At 43.7% G+C, this 14950-nt stretch overlaps 1 protein-coding gene across 1 annotated transcript in view; it reads right to left on the bottom strand.

The window, feature by feature from the left end:
• Positions 1-14950, bottom strand: part of Ccdc141 (coiled-coil domain containing 141) — a 180427-nt gene that overhangs the window by 93383 nt on the left and 72094 nt on the right. The window contains exon 7 of the mRNA XM_051167084.1: positions 10212-10406. Within this exon, the coding sequence (XP_051023041.1) occupies positions 10212-10406 (195 nt within the window). The remainder of the gene's footprint in view (positions 1-10211; positions 10407-14950) is intronic.

The following is a 14950-nucleotide window of genomic DNA, read 5'->3' as shown; positions in this document are numbered from 1 at the left end:
ATAACAACAAAATGACACACCCTGAAAAACAACCAAGGACACATAACACAAAAAAGCCCTGGACCAGAGTGCCTGATTCCATCGCCTTTGCAGAGTCAGATTTCCTCTGGGCTGCTTATACAAGGACCCACATCTTCACTTTCCTTCCTACAACTGCTGGTGGCTCAGGCTGGTGACCTGACTCACTCAGGACATGGCCAGAGTCTCACCAGCTTGCCAGTCGTGAAGACAGCGTCCTCCATTCCCACATCACCCAGTGCCCCCAAGCACTTTCTTACTTCTCAAAGTTGTATTGCTGCCCCACCCCTATGCCTTCCAGTCTTAGGGTAGATCAGTGGTCCTGTTAAGCTGTGCTTAAAGCCATCTGTTGCTCAGCAGGTTTTCTTCATAAGCTGAAAAATACTGGAAAAGAAGCTTGAGTTGAATGCCTGTATCAGCAGCATTTGATTAATAAGAAAGTGAAGGAAGTTTACATGTTAACATCTTAGTCTTCCTGAGGCAAATTCACCTTACAAATGAAATGAGGCTCATTAAGTAGAGATTCATTGGGTGTCTCAGATCTAGTCACTTTCCACCCCTTTTATTCTAATTGATCTAAGTGATTTTAGGATGATCTTTGTGCTGCTTATATGGGAAATAATGTAGAAGTCATTTCTGTTTTCATCCCTTCAAGAAATATGCAGCAACATCTATGGACCATATAGACTCAACTCTGCTGAATGGAAGGTCTGCCCCACTAGAGGGCCTGAAGCACTGTGAAGTGCACATGGGGGCTGGAGAGATGGCTCAGAGGTTAAGAGCACTGGCTGTTCTCCAAAAGGTCTTGAGTTCAATTCCCAGCAACCACATGGTGGCTCACAGCCATCTATAATGAGATCTTGTGCCCGCCTTTGGCCTGCTGGCCAATGCAAAATGAAATGCACATGAAATGGCAGAACAGTGGCCAGCAGTCAGTAAACGGTTAGCTGTTGCTGTGCATGGGCTGCGTATCACCTTATTTAGACAGTCTGGTGATCTGTAAGGACACAAAATTGGGATTTCTATTTTACAAATCAAGATGCCAGGTGCAGTGGTAAGTTAAGTAAATATCTGAGCCATGCAGTTAGTAAATGTGTCAGGCAAATTCATGCCCATCCTGTTCCAAGGTCCACTATGTTATTTAGCAGTCATGCTAATAAATATTTTAAATTCTTCCCTTAATGTCCCTACCAGTCTATTTTATACTCCAACTATAACCCTTAAATGCCTAGACAATTTATCACCAACCCTAAAAATTTATGGAAAGATATTCTCTGAAGTAGACAGGATCATTAGACTTGTTTTGGAAAAGAAAACTCAAGTTGAAAAACTAAACTGATATACTATATAACCAGCTGTTGCTTATTCATTCATACACACAACAACTTTGAACACTAGGTGGCATACAAAGATGATTAAGACAACCTCTCTCTTTCTCTCTCTCTCTTTCTCTCTCTCTCTCTCCTCTCCGCTCTCTCTCTCTCTCTCTCTCTCTCTCTCTCTCACACACACACACACACACACACACACACACACACACACACAGAGTGAGAAATAGCATGGGAATACTAAGAAATAAGCAGTCAATGACTTTGGAAGGGTAACACATGTGATATTTTCTTTTATATAACTGTACTTAGCTTCTCAGGTAGGAGAACACTGCAAATGTGTTTTCCTGGGACTTTGCAGTAGGTAAGATTATGTCCCCCTTCAAACAGATCTTATCCCAAATGCTTTGGATCAACATAGTCTGTTATGAACAGCGCAGTGCAGTTTTCTTTGTTGTATGCACTTTTCCTCGGGGAGATGGGAACAAACGTCTACTTATACCATGTCAGATAGATCAAAGTAGAATCCTCTCAAGGTCCAACATGGGAAACCAATGAGCTTGCTGGGCTTACTTAGAGAACATGGACTCACACTTACAGGAGCATGGGCAAGCACAAAGCAGCCAATCAATGGAAAGTCTGACCCTAGCATAGATGGCAACCTTCCCTTAGCTTCAGAGATGGAATCTTTTTCCATCACTTAACTTGCCGCACACAATATATCCAGGACTCCCCCCCCGAGACGACGAGGCTATGTGCATTATTTAGGGGCAAACTATATAGAGGGGTACAGGAAGCAGTGGCTTGAACTCAGAAAGGGCCAATGACATGTGTCCTCCTCTCCTATGAGAAACTATCAACTATCAGGGGTCAAATCTTGAAGGTGTTTTACAAGTGGCTACAGCTGCTCCGATGAAGGTGAGAGCTGCTATGCGCAGGCTAGCAATCCTACCATCTGTATTTCATGCTTCAATGGCTCAGATAATTAACTAGAAGGCACTAGGTCTGTTTGGGTAAATACAAAGTGAGGTAGACACGCTCCTAGCCTCAAGGAATTTTAATTAGGCAAAGAAAATAAATCTAATAACGGAATGACTACCACAAGGCTGAATTTGTTCACTGCCAAAAGAGATACATAGTAGTGTAGCAGTGTGCATGGAAGGACACCCAACGAATACATTCAAGACTTAAAGGTCCACTGACAAATTTACTGAAACGTACTTACTAATGAGTAGGGCCTAATATTGATGATCTCTTTCCTATTTGCAGTATTGGAGGGTAGAACCCAGGACCTATACAAGCACCAGGCAAAATACCTTACTATTGAGCTATACTACCCAAAAATTGAATATCTGACTCTCCAACAATTAAGCCTGAAGTGGGCTTAGGACTCTTGTGATGAACGATGCTGAAGACATCCCTTATTTTCCATCATATACTTAGTACTTTTGTACTAATAGGTTACTCAGTTCATTGACTATTTGCTGAGATTTAAACAACCTGACCTCGGAGCTTTAAAGTAAAAAGGTCTAAGCCACACAGCCACCATTGTCTCAGAGGGTAGAAGGAGGGTACTGCAGTGAAGATTATCATCATTTTTGTGCTGAGACTTGACTTATCATCTTTTCAAGTTCTTAAACTTTTTTCTTACAATAGTATACAGCAAATGATATATAATAACAACTACATATATAGTAGATTATATATACTAATATATAGTAAGCATTATATATTGTGAATGTGGTGTGCGTGCCCACACACACACACACACACACACACACACACACACACACATACAACACAGACTCCTGAACATAGTGTCCATAGTCCTCACTACGCCCTGGCTGCCTTTGCTGCTTTTGTCACTCTTTGCCCTGATCTTCTACTCCATATTTCAAGAAATGACTTAGCCTACATTTCCCAAGCATGGCCTGACTTTGCATCTTCTAGCATTTTCCCTTCCCTTTGTGTGTCGTCCTTACCAACAACATCACTCGGTGGCTGTTACCTTCCTCAACACATTCATGCTGGGCAGGCTCCTGGGCAGTGCTCCCCGCTGTATTGGACTTAACACATCACGGCTTCCCTAGATAGCATCAGTCTGTCTTAGAAGCTACCCATGAGGCTCTGGAAGGCTGAGGCACAGCTGTCACTGGCTTCACTCAGGTACCTACCTGGCACAGGGACACAGTAGGATACAACATACTCTCAGGGTGTAAGAAGCTGGATAGGAAAGCAAGTGTCCCAGGCATTTGTAAATGAAAAGAAGCAGCTCTTAAAAAGAGGAATCCAAGGAGCGGGAGAGATGGGTTTAGTAGTTAAGAGCCCATGCTGCCCTTCCAGAGGACCAGAGTTTAGTTGCCAAGCGCCCATGCCAGGCAGCTCACAACTGTCTGTAACTCTAGCTCCAAGGGATGGCACTCCCCTTTCTGGCTTCCCTGGGCACCTGCACTTATGTGCACAGACACACTTACACTTACTTAAGCCTTTTAAAAAGAACCCTGAGACACTGTGCTTCAGAATTATACAAGTAAAAGTAGCTTTTAAATTTTTCTACCAATTAGTATAATTTCCAGCTTTATTTACATCATTTTAAGAAATCCCTTCTCAATAATATTTTTTAGGTTCTCTATCTGGGCATGTTTCCTCTTCAATCTGTTCAATAAACCTTTGTAATTGTTTTCCACCATGTGCTTAAAATACATTTATTTTTAAATGGTAAAAGGAATATGTAAATGGAAAAAAGTACAGCAAATGTCATGCTTAATTATTTTGTTTTCATGTCAAACAGAAATGTGGCTCCAGGCATCACTGTCTTGTAATGTTTTGAAAAGCAACCACATCCTCTAAAAGATGCAACATTTGCAGTAGCGACAGGAGAGGCCCTGGAAGCTGTGTCATTACATTTCGTATGAGTCTTTAGGTGTTTCTTTGAATGCCTAAATCTACTTCACCTTTGCATACTGACCACCTGACCTTGTTCATGAAATGAAGTTGGCCTATCTTTCCCTGCTTGCTTCCCCCTGAGAAATCACGTGCCTGAGAACAGAAGGTATGAGTGAGAAACTTGATAATCCAAGGGCCATACTTGACAGATGTGGACTCGGTCTAACTTCTGCATAAACAAAAGCTCCAATCTTGAGACACACTAGATATTCATTCCTGCTCCACTCAATCACAACCCCAACAATGAATAAGTATGTCTTAGATGGTCCTACAGATACTAACAAATTTCCATGAAAATGCTGGCATATTATACACATTATAGCCTACAATTGAGAAGGCTAAAAACTTGGAGGGATCAAGGTATGTTCTGTAAGAGATGTCACACTCATGTTTCAAGCTATGAGGGTACAATTCAGAGCGGTATCAGAGGATGGGGGGCTCTTCTCCAGCCAGCTACTACTCACTATAAACCATCAACACTAATTTGTAGGAAACTCTGAAAGGGAAGTGTGTCATCCCCTTAAGTGGCATGGCTCGGTCTTTGACTGGGTTTTAGAGACTGGTCCAGGACAAAGGTAGCAACATTCCCAAGGCCCGTGTCTCAACATTGCCACCTGCTGCTAAGCCCTGATTCCAACAGCCATTGCTCCAGAACAGTCCACTGCTCACATTTTCTCTGCTTGAGAGACAGATTCATGAGTTTTGAGTTATTGTCCCGAACTCCCAGGAAAACGACAAGGTATCAGTTGGGTTCCTGGAGCCACAAGGCAAAGGCACTGGGGAAGTGTTCTAAGTGTGGAAGTGTGGACAGTTAAGTGATTCTTAGAGCTTACTAGATCTCAAAAACCAGAAGCTGTACTGACTTACGGCTCTTCTGCACATTTTTGCTCAATTTTGTACCCTCAGGGTTTAGACTAGTGCCTGTCACAGCAAGGGTGCTCAGTCACTAATTAAATGAACTCCTAACGATGAAGGTTAATACTGCTGTGGATTTACTGTACTACTTATTCAGTGACTTCAATAAATGAATTGTTTACTCAATCTAGAATTGGTACAGAGGAATGAATGAAAATGAAAAGAAATGGAGGAATGATTATAACAATAAACATGGTAGAAATCTGTCTAAATAGAATATATGATATGAAAATGTACTGTATATTCTGTAGATAAACTACATTCATTCCTTTCTACTTATACAAAGTTGAAAAATACTATTTGAGGGGATGTGTGGCAGCACACACACACACGTCGGGGGTGTGTGTGGTGTGGGGTGTGTGTGTGTGTGGTGTGTGTGTGGTGTGTGGGTGTGTGTGTGTGTGGTTTGTGTGTGGTGTGTGTGGGTGGTGTGTGTTGTTGTGTGTGTGTGTGTGTGGTGGTGTGTGGGGTGTGTGTGTGTGTGGTTGTGTGTGTGGGGGTGTGTGTGGGGGTGTGTATGGGGTGTGTGTGTGGTTTGTGTGTGTGTGTGTGTGTGGTGTGTATGGGGTGTGTGTGGGTATGGGGGTGTGTGGCGTATGGTGTGTGTGTGTATGTGTGTGGTGTGTGTGTGGTGTATGTGGGGTGTGTGGGGTGTGGGTATGTGTGTGTGTGTGAGGTGTGTGTGTCTGGGGTGTGTGTATGTGTGTGGTGTATGTGGGTGTGTATGTGTGGTGTGTGTAGAGTGGGGGGGTTGTGTGTGTATGTGGGTGTGTGTGGGGGGTTGTGTGTGTATGTGGGGTGTGGGGGGGGGTTGTGTGTGTATGTGGGGGGTGTGGGGGGTGTGTATGTATGTGTGTATTGGTGTATGAGTGAGTGGGTAAGTGGGGGTGGTATATGGGCACATGTATGCAGAGGCGAGAGGAGGATGTCAAGTTTTCCACTCTCTGCATTGTTCCCTGACAAAGGATCTCTCAAGTCACCTGAAGCTAAGCCAAAGCTACTAAGCCGCCATTATCCTCTTTCCCTGCCCTCCACAATGCTGACATTCCAGGTGTGCACAGGACTGTGCCCATCTTCTTATGAAGATCCTGGCGTCTGAACTCCCTACATTTGTGCACCAACTGCTCTTGCCCATTGAGCCATCTCTTCAGCACCTCAAAAAGTATATTTTAACGCCCCCATCTCATGCCCTAGTAAGCCAACACTCACATCATTTCAGTGTCTCATTTTCCCACAGCACCACCGTGTTCTGCTCACTGGCATTTGATATAACACGAATAATCTCAGCCAATGAGTTTGTTTACTGAGGTAGCAATTCATATGTCAGAAGCACAATCCGTGAGGAAGTGTCATCGGGCAGAGCCTTCTGTGTTCCCTCACAGCACTAGCAGCCAGGTCTCCGTGTGTGTGTGTGTGTGTGTGTGTGTGTGTGTGTGTGTGTGTGTTTGGTAACGCCTCTCTCTTGTGTGCCAACAATGCATGACCTGACCTCTTTAGCAGGATTCCTTTCTCAGTGTGGGCAGTCTTCCCCTCTGAGGTTACATCACTCACACACACACACACACACACACACACACACACACACACACACACACCACCTCAGACAAAGAACATGCTAGCTTACTGCTTGCTATACAACAGTAGATTCCCTGGGCTGAGAATTGCTCGCCTCACGCCTTCCTCTGTTGGACAGACGCATGCCTGTGCTTATCTCTGTCACCCATGGTGGAACTGGGACATACACAGCTCATTTGCATGCTGTCCCCAGCTACTGCTTTGCTGCAGTTGTCATTAAGAACTGACCCAGAAACCACATGTCCCCTGTCAGCATCCATGAGAGGACAGCATGAAAGCCTGAAGGTCAGACAAACTCCCAGAGTCCTCAGCGCTTGGGAGCACGATTTCATTCACAAACGCAAGTGCTCACAGCAAGGAGACCCAGTGTCCTCCAGACACGTCACAGGCGATTTCCAAAGGGAAAGCGCAGCACTTCCAAGATAAATAATTGATGATGTAAATTTAAAACTGCCCCACTTACTCGTATACACAGAAATTCTAACCCAGAAAATTATTTTTAAGGACTTTTGATGTTATAATAATTTTTAAAAGCCTTTTAGAGATTTATTTATGAATTTCTTGCCAAGATTGGGTAACATGGTAATATTTTTTTTAATTTGGAGAATCTAAAATATGAGACAGAAAGAAAACTGCTACATTTAAGTCATAAGAGGAGTTCAATTCTTAACTTACACAGATTTACTCCCTATGTGATTTCATCGTGTATTTTACCTTAAAAACACAGAAGCAATGCATATAGGTGCACGATTGACCAACCACTCTACAAACCCTGGTGCTTGGTCCTGCCGCAGTTCCCAAATCCGGCATCTTTCACATCAATCTGTTAGCTTTTAATTTGGAAATAACTTCCTTAAATAAGAAACAACTCTGAACCTTTCCCAGTACCACTTGGTACCATTGCTGGAGTCAATGCCAGCTGACCTCATAATGTGAAGAGTTAGCCTGCTGTGGCGCCAAACAATGAGATGAGAAAGGTAGGAATCTATTCTTTGCATGAGATTCAGAAAGTATCCACTCTTGTCTTTCGCTTCCCATCCTCTCTCCTACCTTCCTCCTCTTCTCCTCCACCAACTCACCCTCTCTATTACAAGTTCCCTCAGAGCCTGAAAGCAAAGCCAGATGGCACACAGCCAGGCAAGGTACCAAATAATGAATGTAGAGACACCAAAACTGTGAGAGAACAAGAGAATGAGAAAGAGAAAAAACATCTACATTTTCAAGGCTGTGGCTGTGCAGCATCCATTAGAAGCACTGTTTATAGAAACACATGCCATCACTCTTTCCCGTAACAACAATCACAGTGGACTTGAAAGCAGATAACTCACTCTGTAGGTTAAAGGTGTAATGGAAATATCATCACCTCTTACCTAAAAATTGGGCTGCTAAAGAGAAAAATAACTAGTAACTCACATCTACTTAGCATTATCTCCAGCTCGACGCTGCCTCTGTTTCCTGTATTAAAACAGTGAGATCCCAAAAAGGCCAATTAACAAAGGACAACTTCTTTCATAGGTCTGCTGTAATTCCATCCTCTGCGTCTTTGAATTTCACTACTCAGATTCTCAACCGTTCTTTGTAAGTACAGACTTTCACAGTTAAGTAACTCCGTAGCTAGCGTTGTGATTTTTAGGGCACAGTGTATGTAAGCTCCCAGGACCTTCTCCCCACCTTCTGTTTCTTTCATTGTCTACATTCAAATCATGGAAAACTAACTGGTTAAACAATCTCGGTGTAATGCCTAGAGGTCTATGTTACAAGGGCGAAAACATACAAACAGCATCGTCACCAGCCACACACATTGACCACCACCTATGAGCATAAACAAGAGCGACGCACTGCTCATGGTTTGGGAGGTTGGAAGGCTGAAATCAGGAAGAGAAGGGGCACACCACCCTCTGTGATGAGGACCACCTCCTGGGCTGAGGACAGCAGCAGGTGAGGTGGAAATCCTATTCACAAAGACTCCACTCTCTTACCAAATACCTTCCTACTGCTAACTCATAAGCATGAGCGCCCCAGGACCACCTGCTGCAACAATCAAGCTATTTCGGCAGTTTCTCCCATTCAAGAAGACTTGCTGGGCTCGAGAGATGGCTCAGAGGTTCAGCGCACTGGCTGCTCTTCCAAAGGTCCTGAGTTCAATTCCCAGCAACCACATGGTGGCTCACAATCATCTATGAGATCTGATACCCTCTTCTGGCATACTTTCAGGCATAACACTGTACACATAATAAATAAATAAATCTTTAAAAAAAAAAAAAAAAGAAAAGAAGGTCTACTGATTGTCTGTATCAAGCACTACCCCCCACCCCACCCCCACCTTACTTAAAAATGTAAGGCCAAGGCAAAATGGCTGATGTGAGGCAGTTTCTGATCTTAGGCCTTCATTTTTGGAAGACATAATGTGCATGTATTTCTATCTAATGACAACACCTACCTAATATTCATATATCTCTACCCAATAATTTAATAATAATTAAAGAAAAATGTTTAAAAGGAACAAAAATGGATCAGGGATGTAACTCAATTAGAGTTCCAACTTAGCATGCTCAAATCCCTGGTACTGTATAAAGTGGGTGTGGTGACACATGCCTGCAATCTTAGCTCTAGGGAGACAGACACAAAAAAATCAGATCAAGGTCATCCTTAGATACACTGGAAACTGTAGGCCATCCTGAACTAGTCTTTAAAACAAACAACAGAAGAGTGTTCTGGTAACACTGTTAAGATTTCTTTTTAACTTGATATACTTTATAATATTCCCTTATCTGTATGAGAAAATTTCTAATGTGGATAATAGTGTCTCCCCCACACAAATCAATGACAGCTCTAAAATAAAAATATTTTAGTTATTTTGTTGTTGCTGCTGCTGCTGCTGCTGCTGCTGCTGCTGCTGCTGCTGCTGTGTTTTATTTGAGACAAGGTCTCCCTCACTATAGAGCTAGCCTGGAACATGCAGACCAGCCTGGCCTCAAACTCACAGCCTCCATGGTTCTAGGATTAAAGGTGTGAGCCACCAAACATGCCTTTGGAATTATTTTTAAAGTTAACTCATAGCTGGGGGTGATGGTGCACACCTTTAATCCCAGCACTCAGGGAGGCAGAGGCAAGAGGACATCTGTGATTTTGAGGCCAGCTTGCTATACAAAGCGAGTCCAGGACAGCCAAGGCTACACAGAAAAACTCTATCTTGAAAAACAAAGAAAGAAAAATTTACTTCTTACACACCAAAACACAACCTATTAGTTTTGAAAAACCAACCAATAGCCAACAATAGGAACTTGTTTCAACAACTCTTTTGTTCTATCAGTTTGACTCCGCATGGCAGTTAGTAGCCCTCTGTGATGTGCCCTGCCCAGTTGCCATAATGAGTCTCTTATTGGCTAGCCTGAGTACCTGAGACTATCATCTTGACCTCACACTGACCTTGTTAGCACTGTTAAAGAAGTCATTTGCCATTGTCAACCAGGTTTTCCTTTCCACCATGAGCTGTCCAAACTCTTCCTGAAGCTGATTCAGTTTCTGGTTAGAGAGCTGCAGTTGTTCCTTTTCTGGCAAGTTCTTTGACAGTAGAATGCCCACAGCCTGGCTCTTCAGCTTCTCTGTGGCTGAATTCCATTCCTACAAGAAAAGACTCTCTTGAGTGACTGCACACAGACCCTGGCATGAGTTGAATGGTTGTACTTCTGTCCCCGAATCCAAATGTTGATGTAGAATCCCCGAATGTGATGGTTTTAGGATGTGGAGCTTTGGAAAGTCATTAGGTCAAAGGGCAGAGCCTTTGTGAATAGGTTTCCCACCTCAACTTCTGCTATATGAGAACACACGAGGAAGTTAGTCTGCAACCCAGGAGAGAGCCCTCATCAGAATAGAACCCTTCTCTCTTCCTGATATCAGCTTTCCAACCCCACAGAATTATCCAGAATCGCAAGAAATGTACCACTATTGTCTATCAGCCTTCCTATCTATAACCTCCAGAATCTTCCAGAAGCATGAGAAATGCATTACCATTGTTTATCAGCCTTCCTGCCTATTACTTCAAGTTATAACTGAGATACCTACTTTGGAATCCCTGATAAGATGTGGGGAACATGTATTTGAAATCTATCATTATATTTCCCAATCATAAAGTCTAATAAACCGTGTAGAAGTGAATGCTACATTGTGGGTTTGAGTACCAATGTGCAGTCTCGATAGAAAAAGATACAGAAAACAGGCTCCAGAAGAAGAAATGTGAGATGGGAGAATGACAGGGAGTGATGGATCACCCTAACCGCAGGTCAGCTCCTTTCCTGTTGCCTCTAACTCATTTTGTTCCATTTGCATTCATTTAAGTTTAAAAAGAGTGTCTCTCCCACAATTCAGTCTCCCTGTCAATGGAGCAAAAAATATACAACAAAGGAAGAAAAATCGCATGTCTGTGGCTATTGTTTTTGTGTTAGTCAACACAGAAAGAAAGACTGAGATTCATTATTCATCATAAAATAAAAAAGCCCGTCAGAATGCAGTATTTTCTTCTTGATCCTAGTTTTATGTATTAATGATATATATAAGTGTGTCAGGAGGAGAAGCAGCTTTAGAGTTCTTAGGCTGCTGTGTAGCCTTGGCTGTCCCGGACTCACTTTTTTTTTTTTTAATGTGGTATAAGAATTAAAGCATACAACCAATAGGGAAGAAAATACAAGTTTGAATAAACTAGTATTTATGTTACTTTCTTGAGGAAGTTCAGCTTTCTTGAAATTGGAGCGATGTCAGATTTAGCTTCATAAAAACAGTAATTATCTCTAAGATGGCTGTCTTGTTGATGTGTCTTCTGACACTCATCTCAAATGACGTTGAGTAAAACACAGGGCAGTTCATGGAGCATAAGAAATTTAACATTAGACTTCAAACATCTCAGCCTGGCTTTGTCCTGGCATGTCCGCTATGCAAGAAGTCCTGTTATTAAATTACATTCATTATATTGTGTTGTATAAAATAAGTCTAATTTAGGGTCATTGCTATTACAGTTTTCATAAATGACATGCTGACTACTACATACCTGATACAATTGAGGGCTGTAATGAAAGAAGAAAATATAGCTTCATTCTTTAGCAATACATAAATTGCTATTTCATACAACTATGCTATATTCTTATGAACTACGTTAAATATACATAAACAATATGTTGGCATTTTCAAAGGCAATGAGTGGAGGGTCTTAAAAGTAAAAACTGTACATATTTTTTGGAATGCTCATGGAACTTGTTTCAGGATTTATTCAAAAGAAAACTATTTTGATTGAGGGCTATGAAGAGAAAGGAGGTAGGTTAAGGGGTTAGCACTGGAATTGGGGGGAAAGGAAGAAGAGTGGGAACGGCCTACTATAAATATGGCTTGTAACTGTAATCGTCAAAAAACCCTCAGATTCGGTATATATTTTTCTTGTGGTATTTTTACAGACTCAGGCGAGCATGTTGCCCGTGCTGACATAACCATAAGAAGGGCCACAGAGGCTAGTTCACGGTTCTCTGTGCCATGCTCCCTCTCAGGGGACTGAGGAGACAGATTCCAAGTTCTCCCAGCTTCTCACTGACTGGGAAAGCTGTGCTCACAGACATGGGCTTTGTGCCACACGCATTCTCAAGATTTTTACAAAGATCATTGTGTCCCTACTTAAACAGACTATACTTCTTAGTGTCCCTCTCTAAAGCATGGTAAATAGCCCCACCCCCACCCCCTTCAACCCAGCAAAGGCATGTTGGGAAAGAACCAATGTTCCCAAAGTCACAGTCTCCGGCACACACACCGGCCCTCACTGAGGATCAGCCCTACTTTCTCCCGTCAGTCCTATGGTGACCCCCGTTACCTAATATTTGATCTTCATGAATGAATTTTCCGTTTTCCCCAGTTCTGAGCTAAGGGTGATGGGATGTTCCCCAACTGGGTTCTGTGTCCCAGCACTTCTCAAATGTCTGCTATGCTGGTATGTGCCCAGACCTTTCTGGAGGGTAATATCATGTGAAATATGTGGGTAAACATCCTTGACAAAGAAACCCTTTGTGTGCTAATCAACTCAGGAGTCCAGTTGTCCAGGTACAATTGTGTTGGGAAACACACCTGTGATTAAGAGGCTATGAACTGCCTATCAGTTTGCCTGCTAATTCAACTTTCCTTCTTTCTCTCTCCTCTCCCCTCCCTCTCCCCCTCTCCCTCTCCCCTACCTCTCCCCTCCCTCTCTCCTCTCCCCTCCCTCTCTCCCTCTCCCCTCTCCCTTTCCTCTCTCCCTCTCCCTCTCCCTCTCCCCCTTCCTCTCTCCCTCTCCTCTCCCCTCCCTCTCTCCTCTCCCCTCCCTCTCTCCTCTTCTCTCCTCTCTCCTCCCCTCTCCCTTTCCTCTCTCCCTCTCCCTCTCCCCTTCCTCTCTCCCTCTCCTCTCCCCTCCCTCTCTCCTCTCCCCTTCTCTTCTCTCCCTCTCTCCCTCTCCCCTCCTTCTCTCCCTCTCCCGCTTCCCTCCCTCTCTCCTCTTCCTCTCTCCCTCTCCCTCTCTCCTCTCCCTCTCTCCTCTCCCCTCCCTCTCCCCTCCCTCTCTCCCTCTCCTCTCCCTCTCTCCCTCTCCCCTCCCTCTCCCTCTCCCCTCCATCTCTCCTCTCCCTCTCTCCCTCTCTCCCTCTCTCCTCTCCCTCTCTCCTCTCCCCTCCCTCTCCCTCTCCCCTCCCTCTCTCCCTCTCCCCTCCCTCTCTCCCTCTCCCCTCCCTCTCTCCTTCTCCCCTCCCTCTCTCCCTCTCCCCTCCCTCTCTCCCTCTCCCCTCCCTCTCCCCTCCCTCTCTCCCTCTTCCTCTCCCTCTCCCTCTCCCTGCTCGCCCTCTCTTCTCTCTCACTTCTCTCATCTCTATCTCTCTAAAATCTCTCTCTTCCTCCCCCCACCTGCCCTCTCTCTCTCTCCTTTCTCTCATTTTTTCCCATTTTTTATGTACACATGTGTGCTGTGCTATGCATGTCTATGTATTGGTATCTTTTGGCATGTTTAAATACACATGTGTAAGCACACATCTGTGAGTGTATGTGGAGGTCTGTGGTTGAGGTGAAGAACCATTTTCAATCACTCTTCTACTTTATTCATTGAGGTAGAGTCTGTCAATCAAACCCAGAGCTCACTGATGGCTGTTGCTAACTAGTCTGCACTCTGGGCTCCACTGCCTGTACCTGCTTAGGCTGGAATTACAGGCCATTTGCATGCAGCTCTGGGGATCCAAAGTCCAGCCATGATGCTCACATGAAATGTACTTTAGCCACTGAGCCATCTCTTCAGCTCTGTCTTTCTTTGTACATTTAACTACCCACTCCATCCATCTCTTTGTGCCATTATTTCTGTAACCCATTAAGATCTGTGGGCCAATTAATCTTGAACTCGGGCGAAGAAATACTTAATGCATGACGACACAGAATAAAACAGGTAATTTTTTGTAATTGGAAGTGACTAGAGCCTTCTGCATTCGTTAGTGAGAAGGGACCCTGGGGATTGCTTAGCATGCTTTGTATAAGGGAAATGCAAAAGAAATCAGAATGTGGAAAAATGGTTCATGGCCATCATGTGTTCTGCTGGGCCACTTGCAGCTTTAGGATGCTGAACTGACTCCCAACAAAGGGGTACTAGCACTGCCTCTCCTTTACAAAAGGGAGTATTGCGCTAAGTGCTTTTCATTAGCATCTCACCTAGTCTTCACCCACCCCTGCAAGGCCCAAGCCCTCATCCACAGTTTAGCCACAGGGGAGCTAGGGCTCAGAGCAATTATCCATTTGCCAAATGTCTCAGCACCAGGAAGAAGAGGAAGGCCTGTTTTTCAAAAATATTCCTACATCTGCCTTAATGGTAAAATTTGAAAACCATGTGAGAAAGAACGTTCTGGCACAGAGCCACGTTTGTGGAAAGCCCCACTGTCACTTGCTATTTTGAATCCTGCTAGAAAGAGTGGGCCCCGACCTTCCGAAGAAACTCAAAGACCCAGGTTCATCCTCTTATCTATTTTCACTCTTAATTACATTCTCACATGAACTCTGAGGGCATTAAACGAAGCTGGGTGCATCCACTCTTTCTGCTCAATCTTCTCAGAAAATTGACTCTGTTTTCTTTGGGCAATTCACAGGCAGTTTCTGGTGCATTTCTATACCATTGTGATGATATATTT

The sequence above is a fragment of the Acomys russatus genome, chromosome 24 (assembly GCF_903995435.1).
Source record: "Acomys russatus chromosome 24, mAcoRus1.1, whole genome shotgun sequence".
In the NCBI taxonomy this organism is placed as follows: Eukaryota; Metazoa; Chordata; class Mammalia; order Rodentia; family Muridae; genus Acomys; species Acomys russatus.
This window is presented reverse-complemented; position numbering and strand designations above follow the sequence as displayed.